Source organism: Ranitomeya variabilis, chromosome 5 (assembly GCF_051348905.1).
Source record: "Ranitomeya variabilis isolate aRanVar5 chromosome 5, aRanVar5.hap1, whole genome shotgun sequence".
NCBI classification, from domain to species: Eukaryota; Metazoa; Chordata; class Amphibia; order Anura; family Dendrobatidae; genus Ranitomeya; species Ranitomeya variabilis.
The window spans coordinates 41,085,490-41,112,044 of NC_135236.1; the positions used below are offsets into that span (position 1 = coordinate 41,085,490).

A 26,555-nucleotide genomic window follows, 5' to 3' on the forward strand; every position below is an offset into this window, starting at 1 on the left:
TGGACAATTGACTCCAAGGCTATTTCATGGACAGGTGTGGGCAATCCCTTCGTTATGTCATTCTGAATTAAGCAGATAAAAGGCCTGGAGTTGATTTGAGGTGTGGTGCTTGCATGTGGAAGGTTTTCCTATGAAGTAAACATGCGGTAAAGGAGCTCTCCATGCAGGTGAAACAAGCCATCCTTAAGCTGCGAAAACAGAAAAAAACCCATCTGAAAAATTGCTACAATATTAAGAGTGGCAAAATGTACAGTTTGGTACATCCTGAGAAAGAAAGAAAGCACTGGTGATCTCATCAATGCAAAAAGACCTGGGCGCCCACGGAAGACAACAGTGGTGGATGATCGCAGAATAATCTCCATGGTGAAGAGAAACCCCTTCACAACAGCCAACCAAGTGACCAACACTCTCCAGGAGGTCGGCGTGTCAATATCCAAATCTACCATAAAGAGAAGACTGCCTGAAAGTAACTACAGAGGGTTCACTGCACGGTGCAGCCACTCATAAGCATCAAGAAGAAAAAGGCTAAAAAACATCTAAAAAAGCCGGCACAGTTCTGGAAGAACATTCTTTGGACAGATGAAACCAAGATCAACCTCTACCAGAATGATTGAAAGAGAAAAGTATGGCGAAGGCGTGGTACAGCTCATGATCCAAAGCATACCACATCATCTGTAAAACACGGCTGAGGCAGTGTGATGGCTTGGGCATGCATGGCTGCCAGTGGCACTGGGTCACTAGTGTTTATTGATGATGTGACACAGGACAGAAGCAGCCAAATGAATTCTGAGGTATTCAGAGACATACTGTGTGCTCAGATCCAGCCAAATGCAGCCAAACTGATTGGTCGTCGTTTCATACTACAGATGGACAATGACCCAAAACATAAAGCCAAAGCAACCCAGGAGTTTATTAAAGCAAAGAAGTGGAATATTCTTGAATGGCCAAGTCAGTCACCTGATCTCAACCCAATTGTGCAGCATTTCACTTGTTAAAGACTAAACTTCAGACAGAAAGGCCCACAAACAACCAGCAACTGAAAACCACCGCAGTGAAGACCTGGCAGAGCATCAAAAAGGAGGAAACACAGCGTCTGGTGATGTCCATGAGTTCAAGACTTCAGGCAGTCATTGCCAACAAAGGGTTTTCAACCAAGTACTAGAAATGAACATTTTATTTAAAATTATTGAATCTGTCCAATTACTTTTGGTCCCTTTAAAAACAGGGTGGCACATGTTAAGGAGCTGAAACTCCTAAACCCTTCATCCAATTTTAATATGGATACCCTCAAATGAAAGCTGAAAGTCTGAACTTCAACTGCATCTGAATTGTTTTGGTTAAAATTCATTGTGGTAATGTCTAGAACCAAAATTAGAATAATGTTGTCTCTGTCCAAATATATATGGACCTAACTGTATATATATATATATATATATATATATAAACTTTATTTTTTTTTTAGTCCCTTACTTATACAATAAATACTGAAGTACCAGGGTAATGACAACGACGTCACTTAAATGCCGCTGTTACAGATTGACAGCAGCATTTCAAAGGTTAATGTGCAGCGATCGGAGCTGGCGCAGATCACTGCAGACACAGGCAGATGGCGGCCATGTAGTACAGCTGACATTGGTCGGGTATAGAGCAGTATCGGCTCCGCAGCTGGCTTCACACCGTCCCCTCACAAGCTACTGACAAAAAGAAAACAAAGACCAGTCCTAGTATAGCGCAATAGTGGTGGTGGTCCACTACCTGCTCTCTCACGCTGCAGTGAACATCAGACAGGAGGCTCTGACACAGGGTCACAAACAGGACAAGACTCTTCTGTAAAGTGTCCAGCGAATCCTGTTCAGGGAGAGAGCAAATAACAGAGAATGTCCTGCAGTACAACCGCACCGCGGGGAACCAGGGACTTGCAGGGGAAAGAGTTGGACAAAAGACGGGGCTATACAGGGGACTGCACCTTATTAACCCTGGAACTGTGCACGGACATACCCTGTATGTACAGAGCAGGAGGAGTGTGCACCGACATACCCTGTATGTACACGGCAGGATGAGCGTGCCCCGACATACCCTGTATGTACACGGCAGGAGGCGCGTGCGCCGACATACCCTGTATGTACACGGCAGGAGGCGCGTGCGCCGACATACCCTGTATGTACACGGCAGGAGGCGCGTGCGCCAACATACCCTGTATGTACACGGCAGGAGGAGCGTGCGCCGGCATACCCTGTATGTACACGGCAGGAGTGTGCACCGACATACCCTGTATGTACACGGCAGGATGAGCGTGCGCCGACATACCCTGTATGTACACGGCAGGAGGAGCATGCGCCGACATACCCTGTATGTACACGGCAGGAGGAGCATGCGCCGACATGCCCTATATGTACACAGCAGGAGTGTGCACTGACATACCCTGTATGTACACGGCAGAAGGAGCGTGCGCCAACATACCCTGTATGTACACGGCAGGAGGAGCGTGCGCCAACATACCCTGTATGTACACGGCAGGAGGAGCATGCGCCAACATACCCTGTATGTACACGGCAGGAGTGTGCACTGACATACCCTGTATGTACAAGGCAGGAGGAGCGTGCGCCGACATACCCTGCATGTACAAGGCAGGAGGAGCGTGCGCCCACATGCTCTGGATACCTTACCTCTGAGGGCTGGACCATGGAGTAATGAGACAGCTCCCATAACAGGGAGAAGTGACCGCAGACGAGTGCCGGCACCACAATCTGTAGGAGAGAAGACGCTCAGTGCCTGGTAATAATGACCTGTAGATACGGATCTGACACCGGACTCATGACCTGCTCGGGAACCTCCGACGTGTCTATCGCCTTCTCCAGTATATGACAGCAGGGATCAAACAACTCCCATCGGGTGAGATCATGAGCGCTGTAGTGAAGGAGGGAGGAAATTGTCTTATTTACCTGTAACAGCTGTCTTTCGTCTGTATACTGGGGGACACAGCTCTTGGGTTATAGTTGCTGCTAGGATTGCACTTCTCACCACCCACTGTTCTCCCGTAGGAACCGAAGGAGTGACGGGACAACCCTGTGCACACCTGTAGGGCAGGGACTTTGTGAGGAATAACCCATGACGCCCTCACCACTAGGGTAGACTGGGTCAATAAAAATGGATCATTGAGTGGCCGGCATAGTCTACCACAGATCGGGTCCAACCAGCCATGGCGACGCTGGATGCCGGCACATCGCACCCGGTACCCTCTAGAAGAATGAACAGGGAATCATCCAACCGGCAAGAGGTGGCTGAAGAGCAGTACATACGCAAGGCTCAGGCTATCCCGAGGTTGTTAAGAGATTTTTTTCACAGGATAGAAAGGAGAGGGACAAAATGAGGACCATGCTATATCCACGCTAAGGTAGAGGACTACCTTGGCAAAATCTTGAAAAAGGAATAAGAAGACAATTGTTCTGGAAGTGCTGGCCACCGAAAAGGAACACAGGGGAGCAAGGTCTATGGAGGGGCTGAAATGGAAGAAACCGCAGCACCTTAAAGACCAAACTGAGATCTCATGGACTTGTCAGTAAGAAGGAACAGCGTGGAACTCTACCAACAAGATGGTGTCTGCAGCTGTCGAGATAGTGGACACATCTGCCCCGAGAAGGCTCAGACTGAACACCGAATCCAAGACATTCTGAGAAGAGAGGTAGCCAGGAAAGGGAGAGCGGACCAACACAACGACTTCTAGGTGCTCGGTGAATGATTTCCAAGCCTTGAGCGTGGTGCAGATGTCTCGTTCCAATAACCTCCAGCAAGTAATACCAAGGCTACAACAACTGCAATGTAATGAGCCGCGCGGGAGGTGAGTGGAAGAAAGTGCCCTAACCCCTAACGAACTAGTCAGAGGAACATGCCAGAAGAACGGCTATGAAGCTGGAGGCTCGGCACAGGGGCCCTAACAGCGATGAACTAATCAGAGGAAGACACTAGAAGGAGGACGGCTATGAGGCTGGAGGCTCGGCACAGGGGTCCTAACACAGACAAACTAGTCAGATGAAGATACCAGGAGGACGGCTGTGAGGCTGGAGGCTCGGCACAGGGGCCCTAACACAGACAAACTAGTCAGAGAGGAAGATGCCAGAAGGAGGCTATGAGGCTGGAGGCTCGGCACAGAGGCCCTAGCACCGACGAACTAGTCAGAGGAAGATACCAGAAGGAGGATGGCTATGAGGCTGGAGGCTCGGCACAGGGGTCCTAACACAGACAAACTAGTCAGATGAAGATACCAGGAGGACGGCTGTGAGGCTGGAGGCTCGGCACAGGGGCCCTAGCACCGACAAACTAGTCAGAGGAAGATACCAGAAGGAGGATGGCTATGAGGCTGGAGGCTCGGCACAGGGGTCCTAACACAGACAAACTAGTCAGAGAGGAAGATGCCAGAAGGAGGCTATGAGGCTGGAGGCTCGGCACAGGGGCCCTAGCACCGACGAACTAGTCAGAGGAAGATACCAGAAGGAGGATGGCTATGAGGCTGGAGGCTCGGCACAGGGGTCCTAACACAGACAAACTAGTCAGATGAAGATACCAGGAGGACGGCTGTGAGGCTGGAGGCTCGACACAGGGGCCCTAGCACCGACGAACTAGTCAGAGGAAGATACCAGAAGGAGGACGGCTATGAGGCTGGAGGCTCGGCACAGGGGTCCTAACACAGACAAACTAGTCAGATGAAGATACCAGGAGGACGGCTGTGAAGCTGGAGGCTCGGCACAGGGGCCCTAGCACCGACAAACTAGTCAGAGGAAGATACCAGAAGGAGGATGACTATGAGGCTGGAGGCTCGGCACAGGGGCCCTAACACAGACAAACTAGTCAGAGAGGAAGATGCCAGAAGGAGGCTATGAGGCTGGAGGCTCGGCACAGGGGCCCTAGCACCGACGAACTAGTCAGAGGAAGAAACCAGAAGGAGGATGGCTATGAGGCTCGGCACAGGGGCGCTAACACTGACGAGCTAGTCAGAGAAAGATGCCAGGACGGCTATGAGGCTCGGCACATCACGTCCATCTGTAAGCGATGAGAACTTTTACTCCCTTTGCTTTAGTGTTAAGGGAAGGAAAGTGAATGGAGGGCCAACGTCTAAAAGGAAGTGTGGGCTGGTCCCAGTGGGTGACGAGAGCCTTGGGGTCCTGTAACCTGGGCACGCGGTAACTTGTGAATGAGGCTGAAGGACCTGGGGTTAATTTCTGGAGGACCCAATCTGTTTTTGGCTAACAAGCTGGAGGTGTAGCGCCCATTGTCTGGTGTCTTCTGTGACTGAGGACATCGCCTGTCCCACTGCTCACTTCTGCAGTGTGGACTGACGAGAGGTGGCTTCTTCTGCAGATTACCACAAAATGTTAGCGGATTCTGCCATAGTCGCTTATCCGGGTCCTGAGCTGGTGATTCAGGTGTCCTCCATTATGTGGTATCATCTGTCAGGTCACCAGTAATGAGTCTATGGAGAGAGGGAGGCACAGCAAGAGAGAGGGAGGCAGAGGGAGGGAGGCACAGAAAGAGAGAGGGAGGCAGAGAGAGGGAGGCACAGAGAGAGAGAGGGAGGCAGAGGGAGGGAGGCACAGAGAGAGAGGGAGGCAGAGGGAGGGAGGCACAGAGAGAGAGGGAGGCAGAGGGAGGGAGGCACAGAGAGAGAGAGGGAGGCAGAGGGAGGGAGGCACAGAGAGAGAGGGAGGCAGAGGGAGGGAGGCACAGAGAGAGGGAGGCAGAGAGAGGGAGGCACAGCAAGAGATAGTGAGGGAGGCAGAGAGAGAGGCACAGCAAGAGAGAGGGAGGGAGGCACAGAGAGGGAGGGAGGCACAGAGAGAGGGAGCGAGGCAGAGAGAGGGAGGGAGGCACAGAGAGAGGGAGGTAGAGAGAGAGGCAGAGCAAGAGAGGGAGGGAGGGAGAGAGGTAGGGAGGCACAGCAAGAGAGGGAGGGAGGCACAGAGCGAGAGGGGTGCACAGAGACAGGGAGGCACAGATAGGGAGGGAAGAACAGCAAGAGAGAGAGGGAGGGAGGCATAAAGGAGCAAAAGAGGGAGGCACACAGAGGGAGAGGCACAGAGAGGGACGTAAGGAGGCACAGAGAGAGAGGGAGGGAGGCACAGAGAGAGGGAAGCACAGAGAGCGGGAGGTACAGAGAGAGGGAGTCACAGAGTTCTAAAATGTTGATCAGAAGAGAGGCTCCGTCAATGCAATGACCGACTTGGGAGATTAGTTCTCAGGTCGGGGTGGGTACACGGACCATGGCATTGGTGCAGCAGGCAGAGAAGCACGTGGAGAGTGAGGACTTGGCAACTGGAGACGACAGTAGGGCAGATGTAGACAGGACACAGGCAAGTCCAAGGTCAGCAAAGGAACCACAGACATAGTGCCAGAATGAATGTTGAATGTAAACAGTCTAACAGCAGCATAATAGCTTACTGCAACCAAGGGGTAAATGAAGGCCGTGAATCTCTGGGGGGTGAGCAGTGTCGTAAATCCATCTGATGGTGGTGCACACCAAACAAATCTTAATTCTGTGTGTCCTAATGAACCTTACACAGGTCTGGAGAAGACGTCACTGAGCCACACTGAGCAACTTACAAAAACCCGACGTGGAGCACAACAGAGGGCAGTGACATCAAGGGGAAGGAAGCATGGACCGAGATATGTACATAGCAGCTTCGGTTTAGCAAAATGCCTGTCAGGAATCCAATATCTTGGCGAGTCCTTTCTCTATTTTTGAATGTGAAAGATTTCGGTGAGGGCACCGAAAAAAAGCTACGTCTGGGGACAAAAAGGTTGGGGTCTTGGAGAGCATCCTTGGCTGCTGTTATTAGGTAGCTCACAGAGGACAGTCTGCTCATCCAAGTCTGCGTCTAACTGGGAATGTCTCTCGCTGAGTCTCCTTATCTCTAGCAGAGTCGTCTGGGGGCTGCAGACCAGCAGAAGACAAGGAAGCAGTAGACGCTGATGGCCACCTACAGCAGTCAACCCTGAACCGATTAACTGGCCTGCAGCCTAGTCAAATTTCAGAGATGGACTATATTTTTAAAGCCAGAGGAAAATAAAACAGTATGAGTGGAAAAGAATTAAAAAGAACCCCACATAACTGCTGGTGTCTCAGCCTCCGGTTTATTTCAGTTGCCGTCGGACGGGTGCAGCGGATCAGAGGAGTAAACTCTTCCATCACTTAGTGTCTGCCTGCGATCGGCAGCAGCTACAACCCCAGGTCTGAGTCCTCCAGTGACGGTGAGATGATGGCGCTATGTTATAGTCACTACATGTATAATGACCGCGTTTTTCACCTGTACAGGGCAGAAAGCCGCTTCATGGTGGCTGCAGTATTGTACATGTCATCTTCATCTAGATCCATCACCTAGAAAAAGGAGAGAATGGCGGAAATGAAAAGCAGGGTGTATGCAAATCTTCCACAGTGGTCACAAGAGGACCCCCACTAGTCACAGAAGTCCCTTGCCTTGTTTCCAACAACCCCATAGCTACCGTTGGAGCACCAACCTCTGAATATTAGCAGCAGGCCCACCCCTCTATTCAGTAGGACCCTCACACACTTTAGGTGGGTGTCCTAGTAAAACCTTCCTTTCCCCCTCTCCTGTCTGCAGATACCTGCAAAATGTCTGACAGGTGATTGTGGAAGTGAGCGGTGAGTCTGTCCACTAACTGGCTGAGCACGATGTCCGTCCTCTTGGAGAACGCCAGGTCCGGGTCGCACAAGATGTACAGCGTACGAGAGCAGGCCTCCAGCACCTGCGGCTCTGTGTGCTTCTCAAGGATATCTTGCACTTGGGTCAAGAGAAGATCTAAATTCTGACAAGGAGAAGGAAGGGCTGAAGGTGAAGCACTGCAGGACAAGCCCTGACCTCCGTCCGTGGCCTCTCCGCTCTCCTCACCTTCTCCAGCCTCTCTGTAGAGAAAATCTCTAGTTCTAGGTACTGCACCACCTTCAGCAGAGCTCGCATCTTGTCTTCATCCGCGGAGAACTGGAAGCATACAGGGAATTACTATCGAAAATGGGTCGGAAGAGACTAGAAAAACACACCGCTTGCCATAAGAGATTTTGCACTTGTGGTTTGTGGCGCACTTTAAGGAACCGAGCTGCAAAAACTGCACACGGTTCCACCAAGAATCACCAGGAACCTCTCTCAGGTTATCTAATAACCTGTATTATAGTTCACCCTCATCATCTAGACGGCGGTACCTTGGCCAGGAGATGGGGTAATGTTAAGATCATGTGGCGGCTCAGTCGTAGCCTATCCTCAGAGTGCGTCTTCTTATCTTTCGCAGACAGGATCTAAAATGACAAAATGGCCGTTGTGACTTCAACAAGACTTTTTGCAAACTATGTTGCCGATGTAGACACTATCAAAAGTGTCATATACTTTAATTACTAAAATTTATGGAAATAGGAAGCGGAGACGAGTCCTTACAAGCAGCTGCTCTTTTATCATGTCTGGATCCGTCTATGACGGCTTTTATCAGTCATGCAAGTGCAACGTCCGGCTTTTTTTTCTCATAGTAATACAGGCTGCCAATCTCCAGGTTTGTTTCTAATGTATTCTGTTACCCTCCTCACCTTTAGAGTTATGTGCACACAGAGTGAAACACCTAAACAAAAACAGCTTAAAAATAGCTTGAAAGCCTCTTCCTGTTTATCTGTATTGTAAAAAAAACACTTTGCTGTTCACATGTTCAGATTTTTGAGCAGTTCTTTTTTTTCCTCAGGTTTAGAAAAAAAAGACGCATATGTTAGTTCTTTGAAGCAGATGGATGGAAAAATACTTCAAACTAGGCACCATCCAATAAAAAGGCTGCAAGAAACAGTTCAGAACGAAAAAAGCTCTTCCAAACACACTACAACTCCTCTACAGGTGATGGAAAGCTCCCCCAAAAACTCTGCAGAGAAGGAGAGCTTCCCAAAGTGGCATTCACTAAGAAAACTTGTCAGTTTTGATAGTCGCATTAAAAAAAAAAAATCGGTGTGCACATAGCCTGAACTACGTTTGGATTGCTCATTAGACGGTCCACACCTTAATCTGCAGTGACATTCTAAACGGTCCACACCTTACTCTGCAGTGACATTCTAAACGGTCCACACCTTACTCTGCAGTGACATTCTAAACGGACCACACCTTACTCTGCAGTGACATTCTAAACTGTCCACACCTTACTCTGCAGTGACATTCTAAACGGTCCACACCTTACTCTGCAGTGACATTCTAAACGATCCACACCTTACTCTGCAGCGACATTCTAAACGGTCCACACCTTACTCTGCAGTGACATTCTAAACTGTCCACACCTTACTCTGCAGTGACATTCTAAACGGTCCACACCTTACTCTGCAGTGACATTCTAAACTGTCCACACCTTACTCTGCAGTGACATTCTAAACGGTCCACACCTTACTCTGCAGTGACATTCTAAACGGACCACACCTTACTCTGCAGTGACATTCTAAACGGACCACACCTTACTCTGCAGTGACATTCTAAACTGTCCACACCTTACTCTGCAGTGACATTCAAAACTGTCCACACCTTACTCTGCAGTGACATTCTAAACGGACCACACCTTACTCTGCAGTGACATTCAAAACGGTCCACACCTTACTCTGCAGTGACATTCTAAACTGTCCACACCTTACTCTGCAGTGACATTCAAAACTGTCCACACCTTACTCTGCAGTGACATTCTAAACGGTCCACACCTTACTCTGCAGTCACATTCTAAACTGTCCCCACCTTACTCTGCAGTGACATTCAAAACTGTCCACACCTTACTCTGCAGTGACATTCTAAACGGTCCACACCTTACTCTGCAGTGACATTCTAAACGGTCCACACCTTACTCTGCAGTGACATTCTAAACGGTCCACACCTTACTCTGCAGTGACATTCTAAACGGTCCACACCTTACTCTGCAGTGACATTCTAAACGATCCACACCTTACTCTGCAGTGACATTCTAAACGGTCCACACCTTACTCTGCAGTGACATTCTAAACGGTCCACACCTTACTCTGCAGTGACATTCTAAACGGTCCACACCTTACTCTGCAGTGACATTCTAAACGGTCCACACCTTACTCTGCAGTGACATTCTAAACGGTCCACACCTTACTCTGCAGTCACATTCTAAACGGTCCACACCTTAGTTTATTATCAGTTTTGCCTTACTGATCGAAAAGAAGTGTTGTATATAAAGATTGGGGAGCACTGACTGTGCTTCCTCCTCCTCACCCAGTCATCGTGTGAATTTTGGCTGCATGGTGGGAGCAAGAGCTGCTGGGTCTGAGGAAACACAATTAGCTCTGCTATGCAGCAAGGAGGCTGAATTTTCCCTGATATACCAACCCTAGATACAGGGAAAATCAGAAGTAAAAATAATATTATGGTATGCACGGTATGTTCAACAAATGAAAAAAATACATAAATTAAAAAACCTGCCTCCATAGAAAAAAAAATATGTTCAATATATAAAAATAATTTCCACTGAAAGAGGAAAACATTTTTTAGACTTATTAATAAAGTATTTAAGACCAAACCCAAAAAACTGCTTGGTTAGTAATAGGGGAAAATGGCCCAGTTTTGAACTGGTACAACAGCTTGCCTCCCTGCTCTTAGGCAAGAAGCTGTGGATTCTGCACCATAACCACATAAAAATCCCCTGACGACATGCAGATTTAAGAATTTCATTCAATACATTGCACGAGGTGAAGACTGCAGAAAGAATTACCATGCTGCGAAACCTGAAATCAGCACAACAGGTCAATTTATGGGCTGAAAATTTCCACAGCATATAGAAGAGAAAATTGGAAAATACACAACAAGTAAACACCATGGTTTGGTTGGTCCTTTCTTTTACTTCATGACAAATGCAGACTATGACCAAAAAATGCAACAGAGATTATGCACATTTTTGATGCATAGGTTATGAACTTTTTATTTTTTTTGGTGCTCACCCATTTCTACAGCAAAAACACTGAAAAAATAATTCACATTTCATTTAGAAAAAAAAACAAAGCACCACAGGTCACAAAATAGAAATAAAAGGAAATGAACCTGTGTGTGAATGAGATTTTAGAAACTTAAAGTGCCCCTGTCAGCAGGATTGTGCTCAGTAACTACACACAGTGTCAGGTCAGCACCGTTATACTGACTGGTGATGGAATCCGTCTTGTGGTTGTTGTGGAATCTGTATTTTCAGTTAATGACCACAATCCTGCTGTAAGATTTTGCCTTTACTGTATAACACTTGTTTCTTTCCCCCATGAAAAAAACATCAAATAAACAATGTGTGAACATGCCCTACCCAGCTTCCTCACAGCTGTGTGCCCTGGCTACTATATCAGTCAGTGGGAACTCGCTGGCATGGGTCCTCTAAGTACACCCCCTGGGGCTCGCTGACATACCTTCCTCATAGGTCCTCTGCCTATTGGAGCCGTCCCTTCTGCTGCCTGTCGTATGGAAGATGCCAGGATCTTGATAAGAGCGCTCTCCTCCTGGTCATCTAAGCCTAGAATCAGAAGACAGACACTTTCCAAGCGGAGGACACTTTTATTCCTTCAATCATTTTTAGACCCACTGATACCGAGTTATTGAAAAGTGTGACCGGATCCCCTCTCCCTGCAGAGTCTGATGCTGAGGAGTGTGACTGGATTCCCTCCCCTGCAGAGTCTGATGCTGAGGAGTGTGACTGGATTCCCTCCCCCGCAGAGTCTGATGCTGAAGAGTGTGACTAGATTCCCTCCCCCGCAGAGTCTTTGCGGAGCAGCGTGACTAGATTCCCTCCCCTGCAGAGTCTGATGCTGAGGAGTGTGACTGGATTCCCTTCCCTGCAGAGTCTGATGCTGAGGAGTGTGACTGGATTCCCTCCCCCGCAGAGTCTGATGCTGAAGAGTGTGACTAGATTCCCTCCCCTGCAGAGTATGATGCTGAGGAATGTGACTAGATTTCCTCCCCCGCAGAGTCTGATGCTGAAGAGTGTGACTAGATTCCCTCCCCCACAGAGTCTGATGCTGAGGAGTGTGACTAGATTCCCTCCCCTACATAGTCTGATGCTGAGGAGTGTGACTGGATTCCATCCCCTGCAGAGTCTGATGCTGAGGAGTGTGACTGGATTCCCTCCCCCGCAGAGTCTGATGCTGAAGAGTGTGACTAGATTCCCTCCCCCGCAGAGTCTTTGCGGAGCAGTGTAACTAGATTCCCTCCCCTGCAGAGTCTGATGCTGAGGAGTGTGACTGGATTCCCTCCCCCGCAGAGTCTGATGCTGAGGAGTGTGACTAGATTCCCTCCCCTACATAGTCTGATGCTGAGGAGTCTGACTGGATTCCATCCCCTGCAGAGTCTGATGCTGAGGAGTGTGACTGGATTCTCTCCCCTGGCAGTCTGATGCTGAGGAGTGTGACTGGATTCCCTCCCCCGCAGTCTGATGCTGAGGAGTGTGACTGGATTCCCTCCCCTGCAGAGTCTGATACTGAGGAGTGTGACTGGATTCCCTCCCCTGCAGAGTCTGATGCTGAGGAGTGTGACTGGATTCCATCCCCTGCAGAGTCTGATGCTGAGGAGTGTGACTGGATTCTCTCCCCTGGCAGTCTGATGCTGAGGAGTGTGACTGGATTCCCTCCCCTGCAGAGTCTGATACCGAGGAGTGTGACTGGATTCCCTCCCCTGCAGAGTCTGATGCTGAGGAGTGTGACTGGATTCCATCCCCCGCAGAGTCTGATGCTGAGGAGTGTGACTGGATTCTCTCCCCTGGCAGTCTGATGCTGAGGAGTGTGACTAGATTCCCTCCCCTGCAGAGTCTGATGCTGAGGAGTGTGACTGGATTCCCTCCTCTGCAGAGTCTGATGCTGAGGAGTGTGACTAGATTCCCTCCCCAGCAGAGTCTGATGCTGAGGAGTGTGACTGGATTCCCTCCCATGCAGAATCTGATGCTGAAGAGTGTGACTGGATTCCCTCCCCCACAGAGTCTGATGCTGAGGAGTGTGACTGGATTCCCTCTCCCGCAGAGTCTGATGCTGAAGAGTGTGACTGGATTCCCTCCCCCGCAGAGTCTGGTGCAGAGGAGTGTGACTGGATTCCCTCCCATGCAGAGTCTGATGCTGAAGAGTGTGACTGGATTCCCTCCCCCGCAGAGTCTGATGCTGAGGAGTGTGACTGGATTCCCCCCCCCCCCTCCGCAGAGTCTGATGCTGAGGAGTGTGACTGGATTCCCTACCCTGCAGAGTCTGATGCTGAGGAGTGACTGGATTTCCTCCCCCGCAGAGTCTGATGCTGAGGAGTGTGACTGGATTCCGTCCCCCGCAGAGTCTGATGCTGAGGAATGTGACTGGATTCCCTCCACTGCAGAGTCTGATGCTGAGGAGTGTGATTGGATTCCCTCCCCTGCAGAGTCTGATGCTGAGGAGTGTGATTGGATTCCCTCCCCTGCAGAGCCTGATGCTGAGGAGTGTGACTAGATTCCCTCCACTGCAGAGTCTGATGCTGAGGAGTGTGACTGGATTCCCTCCCCTGCAGAGTCTGATGCTGAGGAGTGTGACTGGATTCCCTCCCCTGCAGAGTCTGATGCTGAGGAGTGTGACTAGATTCCATCCCCTGCAGAGTCTGATGCTGAGGGGTGTTACTGGATTCCCTCCCCCGCAGAGTCTGATGCTGAGGGGTGTGACTAGATTCCCTCCCCAGCAGAGTCTGATGCTGAGGAGTGACTGGTTTCCCTCCCCCGCAGAGTCTGATGCTGAGGAGTGTGACTGGATTCCCTCCCATGCAGAATCTGATGCTGAAGAGTGTGACTGGATTCCCTCCCCCACAGAGTCTGATGCTGAGGAGTGTGACTGGATTCCCTCTCCCGCAGAGTCTGATGCTGAAGAGTGTGACTGGATTCCCTCCCCCGCAGAGTCTGGTGCAGAGGAGTGTGACTGGATTCCCTCCCATGCAGAGTCTGATGCTGAAGAGTGTGACTGGATTCCCCCCCCCCGCAGAGTCTGATGCTGAGGAGTGTGACTGGATTCCCCCCCCCCCCTCCGCAGAGTCTGATGCTGAGGAGTGTGACTGGATTCCCTCCCCTGCAGAGTCTGATGCTGAGGAGTGACTGGATTTCCTCCCCCGCAGAGTCTGATGCTGAGGAGTGTGATTGGATTCCCTCCCCTGCAAAGTCTGATGCTGAGGAGTGTGACTGGATTCCGTCCCCCGCAGAGTCTGATGCTGAGGAGTGTGACTGGATTCCCTCCCCTGCAGAGTCTGATGCCGAGGAGTGTGACTGGATTCCCTCCACTGCAGAGTCTGATGCTGAGGAGTGTGATTGGATTCCCTCCCCTGCAGAGTCTGATGCTGAGGAGTGTGATTGGATTCCCTCCCCCTGCAGAGTCTGATGCTGAGGAGTGTGACTGGATTCCGTCCCCCGCAGAGTCTGATGCTGAGGAGTGTGACTGGATTCCCTCCCCTGCAGAGTCTGATGCCGAGGAGTGTGACTGGATTCCCTCCCCTGCAGAGCCTGATGCTGAGGAGTGTGACTGGATTCCCTCCACTGCAGAGTCTGATGCTGAGGAGTGTGATTGGATTCCCTCCCCTGCAGAGTCTGATGCTGAGGAGTGTGATTGGATTCCCACCCCCTGCAGAGTCTGATGCTGAGGAGTGTGACTGGATTCCCTCCACTGCAGAGTCTGATGCTGAGGAGTGTGATTGGATTCCCTCCCCTGCAGAGTCTGATGCTGAGGAGTGTGATTGGATTCCCTCCCCTGCAGAGCCTGATGCTGAGGAGTGTGACTAGATTCCCTCCCCTGCAGAGTCTGATGCTGAGGAGTGTGACTGGATTCCCTCCCCTGCAGAGTCTGATGCTGAGGAGTGTGACTGGATTCCCTCCCCTGCAGAGTCTGATGCTGAGGAGTGTGACTAGATTCCATCCCCTGCAGAGTCTGATGCTGAGGGGTGTTAGTGGATTCCCTCCCCCGCAGAGTCTGATGCTGAGGGGTGTGACTAGATTCCCTCCCCTGCAGAGTCTGATGCTGAGGAGTGTGACTGGATTCCCTCCCCTGCAGAGTATGATGCTGAGGAGTGTGACTGGATTCCCTCCCCTGCAGAGTCTGATGCTGAGGAGTGTGACTGGATTCCCTCCCCTGCAGAGTCTGATGCTGAGGAGTGTGACTGGATTCCCTCCCCTGCAGAGTCTGATGCTGAGGAGTGTGACTGGATTCCCTCCCCTGCAGAGTCTGATGCTGAGGAGTGTGATTAGATTCCCTCCCCTGCAGATTCTGATGCTGAGGAGTGTGACTGGATTCCCTCCCCTGCAGAGTCTGATGCTGAGGAGTGTGACTGGATTCCCTACCCTGCAGATTCTGATGCTAAGGAGTGTGACTGGATTCCCTCCCCTGCAGAGTCTGATGCTGAGGAGTGTGACTGGATTCCCTCCCCTGCAGAGTATGATGCTGAGGAGTGTGACTGGATTCCCTCCCCTGCAGAGTCTGATGCTGAGGAGTGTGACTGGATTCCCTCCCCTGCAGATTCTGATGCTGAGGAGTGTGACTGGATTCCCTCCCGTGCAGAGTCTGATGCTGAGGAGTGTGACTGGATTCCCTCCCCTGCAGAGTCTGATGCCGAGGAGTGTGACTAGATTCCCACCCCTGCAGAGTCTGATGCTGAGGAGTGTGACTGGATTCCCTCCCCTGCAGAGTATGATGCTGAGGAGTGTGACTGGATTCCCTCCCCTGCAGAGTCTGATGCTGAGGAGTGTGACTGGATTCCCTCCCCTGCAGAGTCTGATGCTGAGGAGTGTGACTGGATTCCCTCCCCTGCAGAGTCTGATGCTGAGGAGTGTGACTGGATTCCCTCCCCTGCAGAGTCTGATGCTGAGGAGTGTGACTAGATTCCCTCCCCTGCAGAGTCTGATGCTGAGGAGTGTGACTAGATTCCCTCCCCTGCAGAGTCTGATGCCGAGAAGTGTGACTGGATTCCCTCCCCTGCAGAGTCTGATGCCGAGGTGTGTGACTGGATTCCCTCCCCTGCAGAGTCTGATGCCGAGGAGTGTGACTAGATTCCCACCCCCTGCAGAGTCTGATGCCGAGGAGTGTGACTAGATTCCCACCCCCTGCAGAGTCTGATGCCGAGGAGTGTGACTAGATTCCCTCCCCTGCAGAGTATGATGCTGAGGAGTGTGACTGGATTCCCTCCCCTGCAGAGTCTGATGCCGAGGAGAGTGACTGGATTCCCTCCCCTGCAGAGTCTGATGCCGAGGAGTGTGACTGGATTCCCTCCCCTGCAGAGTCTGATGCTGAGGAGTGTGACTAGATTCCCTCCCCTGCAGAGTATGATGCTGAGGAGTGTGACTGGATTCCCTCCCCTGCAGAGTCTGATGCTGAGGAGTGTGACTAGATTCCCACCCCCTGCAGAGTCTGATGCTGAGGAGTGTGACTGGATTCCCTCCCCTGCAGAGTCTGATGCCGAGGAGTGTGACTGGATTCCCTCCCCTGCAGAGTCTGATGCCGAGGAGTGTGACTAGATTCCCACCCCCTGCAGAGTCTGATGCCGAGGAGTGTGACTAGATTCCCTCCCCTGCAGAGTCTGCTATAGTTTTTGTTCTCTCTCCGCACACTGAAGCACAGCCTGCGTGACCGAGACCCTCTCCCCATGACTTCTGTGAGTAATGCAGAGCAGATACTGCCAAGAGTAATGTTTCCAGATCTGTCAGAAACAGCAGCGCAGCCAGCTATGTGTAAGAGTTGCACTGAATCTAAGCAAAATGGTCGGATTTTTTTTTTAATGAAGACTATATAGAAAGCTGCTTAAAGTAATTTTGCATTTAGGGAAAAAAAAGTTCTCAAAAAGACGCTAACCGTTTTTGCATTTTTATTTTTTTCTCCCTTACTTTCAAGGCCCATAATTTTTATTTTTTTTTCACCCACACAGCTGTACAAGGGCTTGTGTTTTTTTCAGGACCAGCTGTATATTTGAATGGCACCATCCATTTTACCATGTGCTGTGCTGGTAAAGCGGAAAAAAATTCCAAAGTGCAGACAAATTGAGAAAAAAGAATGAAATTCTGCAATTTTTTGTTTCTACTGTGTTCACTGTCCGTTGGCAAAATGATTCCCAGGTCAGTGCAATTACAAAGATAAAAAATCCAGCAAAAAAAAAGAATCCGTCGCATCAATTTTTCACAATTTGCGACGGATCCGGGTTTTTTTTAGAAATTTGCCGGATTGAGCCTGATGGCAAAAAACTGATGTGTGAAAGTAGCCTAAGCGACTACCTGGTTTCCCCTAGAGCCTCGGGTGGTGAAGTTAGGCTTGGTTGCAGGTAGTCGTCAGGTACCACTCCGGGGCAGTCCCCAGGACCGCAGCACCTGACTGGAGGGTCGGAGTAACCCGATGTTTACCCTGGTTACCCGGGGCCTTCGGCATTGTTGGTCGCTGGAGAGCGGTCTGTGTGACAGCTCCCCAGCGACCACACAACCACTTACCAACGATCACGGCCAGGTCGTATCGCTGGTCGTGATCGTTGGTAAATCATTATGTGAGACGGTACCCTTATGGCTGAGTCACACATAACGATATCGTTGCAACGTCACGCTTTTGGTGACGTAGCAACGATCCCACTAACGATCTCGTTATGTGTTACAGCGACCAACGATCAGGCCCCTGCTGCGAGATCGTTGGTCGTAGGGAATGACGCTGTCATGGCTGGATCGGCGTGTGTGACGCCGATCCAGCGATGTGTTCACTTGTAACCAGGGTAAATATCGGGTTACTAAGCGCAGGGCCGCACTTAGTAACCCGATATTTACCCTGGTTACCATTGTAAAAGTTAAAAAAAAAAAGTACATACTCACATTCTGATGTCTGTCACGTCCCCCGGCGTCCACAGGGTTAAAACTGCTTTCGGCAAGAGCGCTGCTAATATGCACGCGCTGCTGCCGACAGCTTCCCTGCACTGACTGTGTCAGCGCCGGCCGTAAAGCAGAGCACAGCGGTGACGTCACCGCTGTTACTGCCGGCGCTGACACATTCAGTGCAGGGAAGCTCTCGGCAGCAGCGTGTGCATATTAGCAGCGCTCTTGCCGAAAGCAGTTTTAACCCTGTGGACGCCGGGGGACGTGACAGACATCAGAATGTGAGTATTAGTGTTTTGTTTTGTTTTTTTAACTTTTACAATGGTAACCAGGGTAAATATCGGGTTACTAAGCGCGGCCCTGCACTTAGTAACCCGATGTTTACCCTGGTTACCCGGGTGCTGCAGGGGGACTTCGGCATCGTTGAAGACAGTTTCTACGATGCCGAAGTCGTTCCCCTGATCGTTGGTCGCTGGAGAGAGCTGTCTGTGTGACAGCTCCCCAGCGACCACACAACGACTTACCAACGATCACGGCCAGGTCGTATCGCTGGTCGTGATCGTTGGTAAGTCGTTTAGTGTAACTCCAGCTTTACACAGTATGCTAGATAGTATATCAGTTGGCAAGTCTGTCTTCTTGACCCACCAGACATAAACACTTAAATTCACAAGCCAATATACAGATAAAAAGCCAGTTCTTTTGGTTTGCAAAAACATGGTTGTCTGGGAAATTAAGATACAATCTGGTTTCTTCACATGGGGGTCCAAGCGTTAGGACCTGCACTGATCAGCAGAGTGGAGCAGTGTTATCTCCAATAAGTTGGGAACGGCAGTGCGCACGTTCTACCTCCACTCCACTCTTTTCCTGTCTGGCTGCCAAGAAATGAAGATCCCATCGTTTGGACCCCATGATTAGAAACGTAGGATAAAAAGATAGATACTTATGTGATAAACAGAAAAAGGGACCTACAGATGGAAAAATATGAGATGAATGAATGGATAGATAGATAGATAACACAGGGGAACAATTTGAAAAAAAATTTTCTGTTGAGTTAGGTTTTTGAGCTGATTTATACTAAAATTGGCATGCTGATTCCAAAAATGTAGTCAGTTTTTTTCTAGCACGTCAAGTTTTTCCTACACAACTTACCTGCCAGAGAAGCACAATTGCACTGATATCTGTAATAAGACTTGTTATCTGATTACAATTCGACTCATATAGAGCTACGTGGCAACTTGTAAGAGTAGTCACAACTTTGTCATGCCTATTTCTTACATATTTCATTTTTTGTTCATATTTGTACTATTTAAAAAAAAAACAACACTTTTTAGGTACAGTAGTTTACATAGTTTTGAGAAGACAAAAATCCTATAGTTCAAAAACTTGACGTGATAGAGAAAAACTGAGATAATTTCTGGATTCAGCATCCAAAAATTAATTAAAAACAGTTGTCTGACCTAACTCTTAAAAAATTGTGTTCCCCAGTGTAATAGATATGTGATAGTTACATATATATATATATATATGCACACACAGTGAGTACGGAAAGTATTCAGACCCCATTACATTTTTCCCTCTTTGTTTCATTGCAGCCATTTGGTAAATTCAAAAAGGTTCATTTTTTTCTCATTAATGTACACTCTGCACTCCATTTCAACTGAAAAAAACAGAAATGTAGTAATTTTTGCAAATTTATTAAAACAGAAAATATCACATGGTCATAAGTATTCAGACCCTTTGACAACAAGTTGTCCTGTCCCTGCAGCTGAAAAACACCCCCATTGCATGATGCTGCCACCACCATGCTTCACTGTAGGGATTGTATTGGGCAGGTGATGAACGGTGCCTGGTTTTCTCCACACATACCACTTAGAATTATCACCAAAAAGGTCTATCTTCGTCTCATCAGACCAGAGAATCTTATTTCTCATAGTCTGGGAGTCCTTCATGTGTTTTTTTAGCAAACTCTATGCGGGCTTTCATATGTCTTGCACTGAGGAGAGGCTTTCATCGGGCCACTCTGCCATAAAGGCCTGACTGGTGGAGGGCTGCAGTGATAGTTGACTTTGTGGAACTTTCTCCCATCTCCCTACTGCATCTCTGGAGCTCAGCCACAGTGATCTTGGGGTTCTTCTTTACCTCTCTCACCAACGCTCTTCTCCCACGATTTTTCAGTTTGGCTGGACGGCCAGGTCTAGGAAGACTTCTGGTGGTCCCAAACTTCTTCCATTTAAGGATTATGGAGGCCACTGTGCTCATAGGAACCTTGAGTACTGCAGAAATTCTTTTGTAACGTTGGTCAGATCTGTGCCTTATATATACACCTACAAACTAGAAAAAGGCTCCACACAAAAGCAATTGATACTACGAAAATATATATTTAATAAATTAAGACCATAAAAGTCATGTAAAAATCGGTATACATAACAGGTGAGACAAAAAAAACACAGAAAAAAAAACTGGTGGACAAACCTAGAAACAAAACAACAATCCAAGATATAAGTGTATGTATGCATATAAAAGGTAATAAAATGCTGACCAGTATGCATAAAAAAAAACACCCAGTGGCGTAATTCACTCAGTATAAACCAATACTATGCTATAAAATGTAATAAATAGCATACAAAATAAGAAATCAAATTCAATAAATCAACATGTAAGTAGTGACATTCTATAAGTGAAAATATTAAAGTAAAAAGGTATAAGGCCGATAAGAGAGTCGGCACACATTATTTGGCCATTTTCCAACGCATATCTAGAATCTAAGAGCATATATTACCAATAGAGGTAGAGAGGATCCAAGCGTCCACCTCACCCAACGCGCGTTTCGCAATGAAATGCTTCGTTGTATCCTTGGCCAGATCTGTGCCTTGCCACAATTCTGTCTCTGAGCTCCTTGGCCAGTTCCTTTGACCTCATGATTCTCATTTGGTCTGACATGCACTGTGAGCTGTGAGGTCTTATACAGACAGGTGTGCGCCTTTCCAAATCAAGTCCTATCAGTTTAATTACTCACAGCTGGACTCCAATGAAGGAGTAGAACCATCTCAAGGAGGATCACAAGGAAATGGACAGCGTGTGACTTAAATATGAGTGGCTGAGCAAAGGGTCTGAATACTTATGACCATGTGATATTTCAGTTTTTCTTTTTCAATAAATATGCAAAAATGTCTACATTTCTGTTTTTTTCAGTCAAGATGGGGTGCAGAGTGTACATTAATGGGAAAAAATGAACTTTTTTGAATTTACCAAATGGCTGCAATGAAACAAAGAGAAAAATTTAAAGGGGTGTGAATACTTTCCATACCCACTATATATATTATACATACATTTGTGTATGTGTAATAGATAATAGATAGATACAATTGTGCTCAATAGTTTACATACCCTGTCAGAATTTTTGCTTTCTTGGCTTTTTTTTCAGAGAATATGAATAACACCAAACGTTTTCTCCACTCATGGTTAGTGGTTGGGTGAAGCCATTTATTGTCAAACTACTGTGTTTTCTCTTTTTAAATCATAATGACAGCCCAAAACATCCAAATGACCCTGATCAAAAGTTCACATACCCTGGTGATTTTGGCCTGATAACATGCAGAGAAGTTGACACAAATAGATTTGAATGGCTACTAAAGGTAACATCCTCACCTGTGACCTGTTTGCTTGTAATCAGTGCGTGCATAAAAGCTGAGTGAGTTTCTGGGATCCAGACAGACTCTTACATCTTTCATCCAGCCACTGATGTTTCTGGATTGTGAGTCATGGGGAAAGCAAAAGAATTGTCAATGCATCTACAGGAAAAGGTAGTAGAACTGTACAAAACAGGAAAGGGATACAAAAAGATATCCAAGGAATTTATAATGCCAGTCAACAGCGTTCACACTGTGATTAACAAATGGAAAATCAGGGGCTCTGAACAAACAAAACCACGGTCAGGTAGCCCAACAAAAATGTCGTCCACAACTGCCAGTAAAATTGTTCGGGATGCAAAGAAAAACCCCCAAATAACATGAGCTGAAATACAGGACTCTCTGAAAACTAGCAGTGTGGCTGTTTGAAGATGCACAATAAGGAGGCACTTGAAAAAAAATGGGCAGCATGGTCGAGTTACCAGAAGAAAGCCATTACTGCACAAATGCCACAAAGTATCTCGCCTACAATACACAAAACAGCACAGATACAAGCGTCAAAACTTCTGGAACAAGGTAATTTGGAGTGATGAGACCAAAACTGAACTTTTTAGCCTACAACCATAAATGTTACATTTGGAGAGAGGTCAACAAGGCCTATGATGAAAGGAACACCATTCCTACTGTAAAGCACGGAGGTGGATCGCTGATGTTTTGGGGATGTGTGAGCTACAAAGGCACAGGAAACTTGGTCAGATTGAAGGAAAGATGAATGCAGAATGTTATCAGCAAATACTGGAGGTAAATTTGCACTCATCAGCCCGTTAGCTGCGTATGGGATGTACTTGAACGTTCCAACATGACAGCGATCCAAAACACAAGGCGAAGTCGACCTGTCATTGGCTACAGCAGAACAAAGTGAAGGTTCTGGAGTGGCCATCTCAGTCTCCTGACCTCAATATCATTGAGCCACTCTGAGGAGTTCTCAAGCGCGCAGTTCATGCTAGACAGCCCAGGAATTTACAGGAACTGGAGGCTTTTTGCCAAGAAGAGTGGGCAGCTTTACCATCTGAGAAAATAAAGAACCTCATCCACAACTACCACAAAAGACTTCAAGCTGTCATTGATGTTAGAGGTGGCAATATACAGAATTAACAAATGGGGTATGTGAACGTGATCAGGGTAATTTGGATGTTTTGGGCTGTCATTATGATTTAAGACAAAACACAGTAGTTTGACAATAAATGGCTTCACCCAACCACTAACCATGAGTGGAGAAAACGTTTTGTTGTTATCATTTATATTCTCTGAAAAAAGGCCAAGAAAGAAAAAATTCTGCCGAGGTATGTAAACTTTTGAGCACAACTGTAGATAGATAGATAGATAATATACAGATAAGAAAAGGAGATTGAAGAACAGCACGGTTAAAAATAGGGTGCAAAGGCTCAGACAAATACCAGTCCTTAAAAATAAGATCAAATAAGAGTTGAGGCAGCACACCATGTCAAAGTTGCAAAGTGCTCTTTAATAGCCCATGTGGTGACGTTTCGGTCCTAGGTGTGGACCTTTCCACAAAAAATGGAAGCAGCACAACGTTATCGGATCCAATCACGTGAGATTTAATTGCCCATATGGCGACGTCCACATTCTTGGCGCTGGAGGGAAGATACGTTTCACTGAGGCTATTTGCTTCAGTGATGTGAAACCCAGAAGTTTGCTCCAACACACTATGTGTTGAGAGGGGTTAATCGACCATTTTAAGGGCTAGGTTTTTGTGGACAACCATAGTGCGGGTGGTAGGTTGTCCATCTTATCTCCACCCCAGGGTGTGGTCTGGAGTTTATATAGTTGGTCTCCAGATCATTCAGTATTCAGTAGGACTGGAGACGCTAACTCCAGAGAACTGTTCGTGCTTGGGCTAACCTGAACCGTGATTTTGCTAAACCCTGAACGGGCGGAACCCTACTACCACAAGAACTGTGCTTTATGTTACCACTTTGTGCCCAAAGGGGCCGTGTTTAGTTCGACTTCATTATGGTTTATGCTGCATATATAATAAACCAGTAAAGATCATATAGAGACAGTGTTCCCGTGTCTACCTCCGTGCACAGCTTAGTGAGCTGTTCTACCACAATAGATAGATAGATAGATAGATAGATAGATAGATAGATAATAAATAGATAATAGATAGATAATAGCTAGATAATAGCTAGACAGATAATAGATAATCACCATGCTTCTGTACTTACAGGTTTTCTTCATCAGCAGGAGATCGGTCTGACACTCCCAGTCCCGTAGCTGAGGGGCCGCGCTGTCCCACAGACTGTCCACCAGGTACGCAGCGTGATCATGAAGCTGGTGACAGGTAAGGTTGTAGTTGGCTGCATTAGACTCTTTTTTGGTCCATGTGACATGGCAGCTTGGCCAAAGATAAAGGAACGTACGTAAAAGGCAGAAACATAATATTGGCCATTGGAGCGCTCACCTCACTTGAAATGAAGAACTCAATCAGCAGATGAAAGAAGGCAGTGTGGGCGCTGCGCCGATGGCTGTGCTCGGGGGACGGTTCCTCCGCACTCGTGTCCAATATCCTAATCATTATGTAGGAAAAGGTAAAACTAGAGAATACAGCCTGAATCAGGAGGTCAGTGATCCAGCATTACTCCTACAGGTACCTTTGGTATAGAAATTCTCCGGCGGCCACTGCCACTGCTCGGTTGGTTGTGTACACCAAGGGGTGAACACTCTCACAGTCTTCCCTGCTCAAAATGTTCTCCATACACCTGCGGAAAAGACAGAAAATGCATAAAACCAAATCCAGTCGTCTCTTCTACACAACACTTTGCAAAATTATAAATCCCTTGGGATATCAGTAGGTAAAGAGGCTGCCCTGACTCGGCACCAGTCCTCTCCAGCGACACTATGGGGCGACACATGGCTGACTGCCCAGAGCCACGGACCGTTACATACTGATTCTTCCCGTGTCTCACTTGCTGATGAGGATGATCAGGTGTATGGCTTCTGCGGAGACCTGAGGCTCTTTGTCCAGGGCCATGGCTACAATCCTGCTCTGTAAGAGGAGACTCCGGTCACACAAGCGCCCGACTCCGAGAACCACACATTCACACAAGACCCATTACCTTAAATCTGCTGGTAAAAAGCTCCAACTTTCCAGTCCACTGGGGCACATTGTAGACTCCGTGGAGGCTCTGCAGACACTGTAACCGCACAAGTCCCTGCTGTGATAACACAGTAAGTACAGCAGTACCATCAGACCCTCGTCACATACACTCCTCTCCATCAGATCGTCACCTTGTCGTGCAGCATCCACCCCAGGTATTTCAGGTAGCTGTCGTTCAGGAAGTTCTGGGGGTAGTTTGTTATCCAAGTGCCCAACTCTTCGATACAGAGGGCCCGGATGTCCGGATGGACATCACTGCGTATGAACACAGAGAAAAAAAGAGAATGTCCTTCATGTAACGATTCGTTTTCCAATATGTTTTGCTAGAGGTCCAGAGCTCTGACCTTCTGAGCTCCAAACCCTCTGCATAGGCAGTGGGATACAGGACTTTGGGGATACGCTCTGCTCTAGGAGGCACCTCGCTGGGCAGAAAAAAAATGACTGTCTCCTCCTGGCGGCTTTATCCCTCCTCACACACCAAGAAGCTCAGTTTCTAGTGTCTGTAGGAGGCAGGCAGGACCTGTATCAGAGCTTATGCACATGTCAAATGTGACATCATTTGAAGTGACATCTTATAAGTGTAACATCAGAAATATACCAGAAACAGTCCAGAAATTGGCCAGATGGTAAGACTAATCACCGTCTTCTAATTTTACTTACCTTTATTTTCTTCCCCTGCCCTTTAACCATGCTCACATTTGCCCTCACCGTTTTTGCTCCACTAATCCTCACTCTCCTTCGCTATCCCCAAACCCCTGCACCCTCGAACCAAATAACTATCTCCCCCTCTCTTACTCCCCCACCTCGCTTCATCTGCAGACCTGCTCCTTAACCTCAGACGTCTCCTACTAAAATATAATATAAGCCGATCACTCTCCTACACCCACCTGCTTTCCCTTTCTCTGCTTCTTCTCACTGCTGGCGACATATCCCCCAATCCTGGCCCCCCCCCGCCTCATACATCCCACTAATCCTCACCCATATCCTTCTCACACTAAGAGAAACTACCGCAATCCCGCGCACTTAAAATCTGTGCCACTGACCCCCACCCCCTGCTTCCTCTCTCTGGGGCACTTTGGAATGCCCGTACTGAGTTACGGTGGCCTCCAATTTACCCACACTCCTCGCTCTGGCAACAGACATGGCAGAGGAGTGGGTTTCCTTCTTTCTAAAAACAGCTCCTTCAAACCTATCCAACCCCCACCCTCCCTTATCCTTCCTTCTTTCGAGGTTCACTCTGTCCGTATCTACTCTCCCTCTAATCTCCAAATGGCTGTTATATACCGACCACCGGGCTCAGCCACTGCCTTCATTGACCAATTCTCCACCTGGCTCCTTCACTTTCTCTCTGCTGACGTCTCCACCATCATCATGGGTGACTTTAATATCCCTACTGACACCGGCCAGCCAGCAGCCTCTAAACGCCTGCTCCTTACTTCATCCTTTGGACTTATTCAGTGGTCCTCCACAGCCACCCACACAGACAGACACACATTAGACCTCATCTTCACCCGCCTCTGTTCCTTATCTAATCTCACAACCTCTCCCTTCCCCCTATCTGACCACCATCTACTCACCTTCTCATCCTTGTTCTCCTCACCCGCCCCCCATGTCCAGCCACTACCACATCTTTGCAGAAACCTCACACACCTAAACATTCACAGACTCTCTTCTACCTCTGTCCTCCATATCTTCCCTCCACGACACGGACAGCGCCACCGCTTTCTATGACACCACCCTCACATCAGCCATAGACTCAGTCACCACTCTCATGCATGGAAAAGTGCGACAATCAATAGGCAACCCTGGCACAACAATCTCACAAAAAACTTCGACAAGTATCCAGGGTCGTGGAGCGGCGTTGGAAGAAAACACGCCTGCCAGACGACTTTACTGCTTTCAAACAAGCTACA

The 26,555-nt window shown here is 48.3% G+C and overlaps 2 protein-coding genes across 7 annotated transcripts in view; both read right to left on the reverse strand.

Annotated features, from left to right (window-relative positions):
- The window catches only part of MCM7 (minichromosome maintenance complex component 7), a 217,614-nt gene that overhangs the window by 117,658 nt on the left and 73,401 nt on the right, over nucleotides 1–26,555 (reverse strand). The gene's annotated exons all lie outside the window — the stretch shown is intronic.
- STAG3 (STAG3 cohesin complex component) overlaps nucleotides 1–26,555 on the reverse strand; it is a 157,044-nt gene that overhangs the window by 67,140 nt on the left and 63,349 nt on the right. For 5 of the 6 annotated variants that reach the window (XM_077261694.1, XM_077261693.1, XM_077261695.1 and 2 more), the window contains exons 10-23: nucleotides 24,774–24,897; nucleotides 24,602–24,700; nucleotides 24,452–24,531; nucleotides 24,137–24,244; nucleotides 23,947–24,052; nucleotides 23,711–23,816; nucleotides 11,423–11,526; nucleotides 8,210–8,302; nucleotides 7,902–7,991; nucleotides 7,618–7,818; nucleotides 7,299–7,369; nucleotides 2,820–2,907; nucleotides 2,667–2,747; nucleotides 1,756–1,848 (exon numbers count right to left, since the gene is read on the reverse strand). In XM_077261694.1, coding sequence (XP_077117809.1) covers nucleotides 1,756–1,848; nucleotides 2,667–2,747; nucleotides 2,820–2,907; nucleotides 7,299–7,369; nucleotides 7,618–7,818; nucleotides 7,902–7,991; nucleotides 8,210–8,302; nucleotides 11,423–11,526; nucleotides 23,711–23,816; nucleotides 23,947–24,052; nucleotides 24,137–24,244; nucleotides 24,452–24,531; nucleotides 24,602–24,700; nucleotides 24,774–24,897 — 1,444 coding nt within the window. The remainder of the gene's footprint in view (nucleotides 1–1,755; nucleotides 1,849–2,666; nucleotides 2,748–2,819; nucleotides 2,908–7,298; nucleotides 7,370–7,617; nucleotides 7,819–7,901; nucleotides 7,992–8,209; nucleotides 8,303–11,422; nucleotides 11,527–23,710; nucleotides 23,817–23,946; nucleotides 24,053–24,136; nucleotides 24,245–24,451; nucleotides 24,532–24,601; nucleotides 24,701–24,773; nucleotides 24,898–26,555) is intronic. The other variant, XM_077261697.1, reaches the window with a different exon arrangement.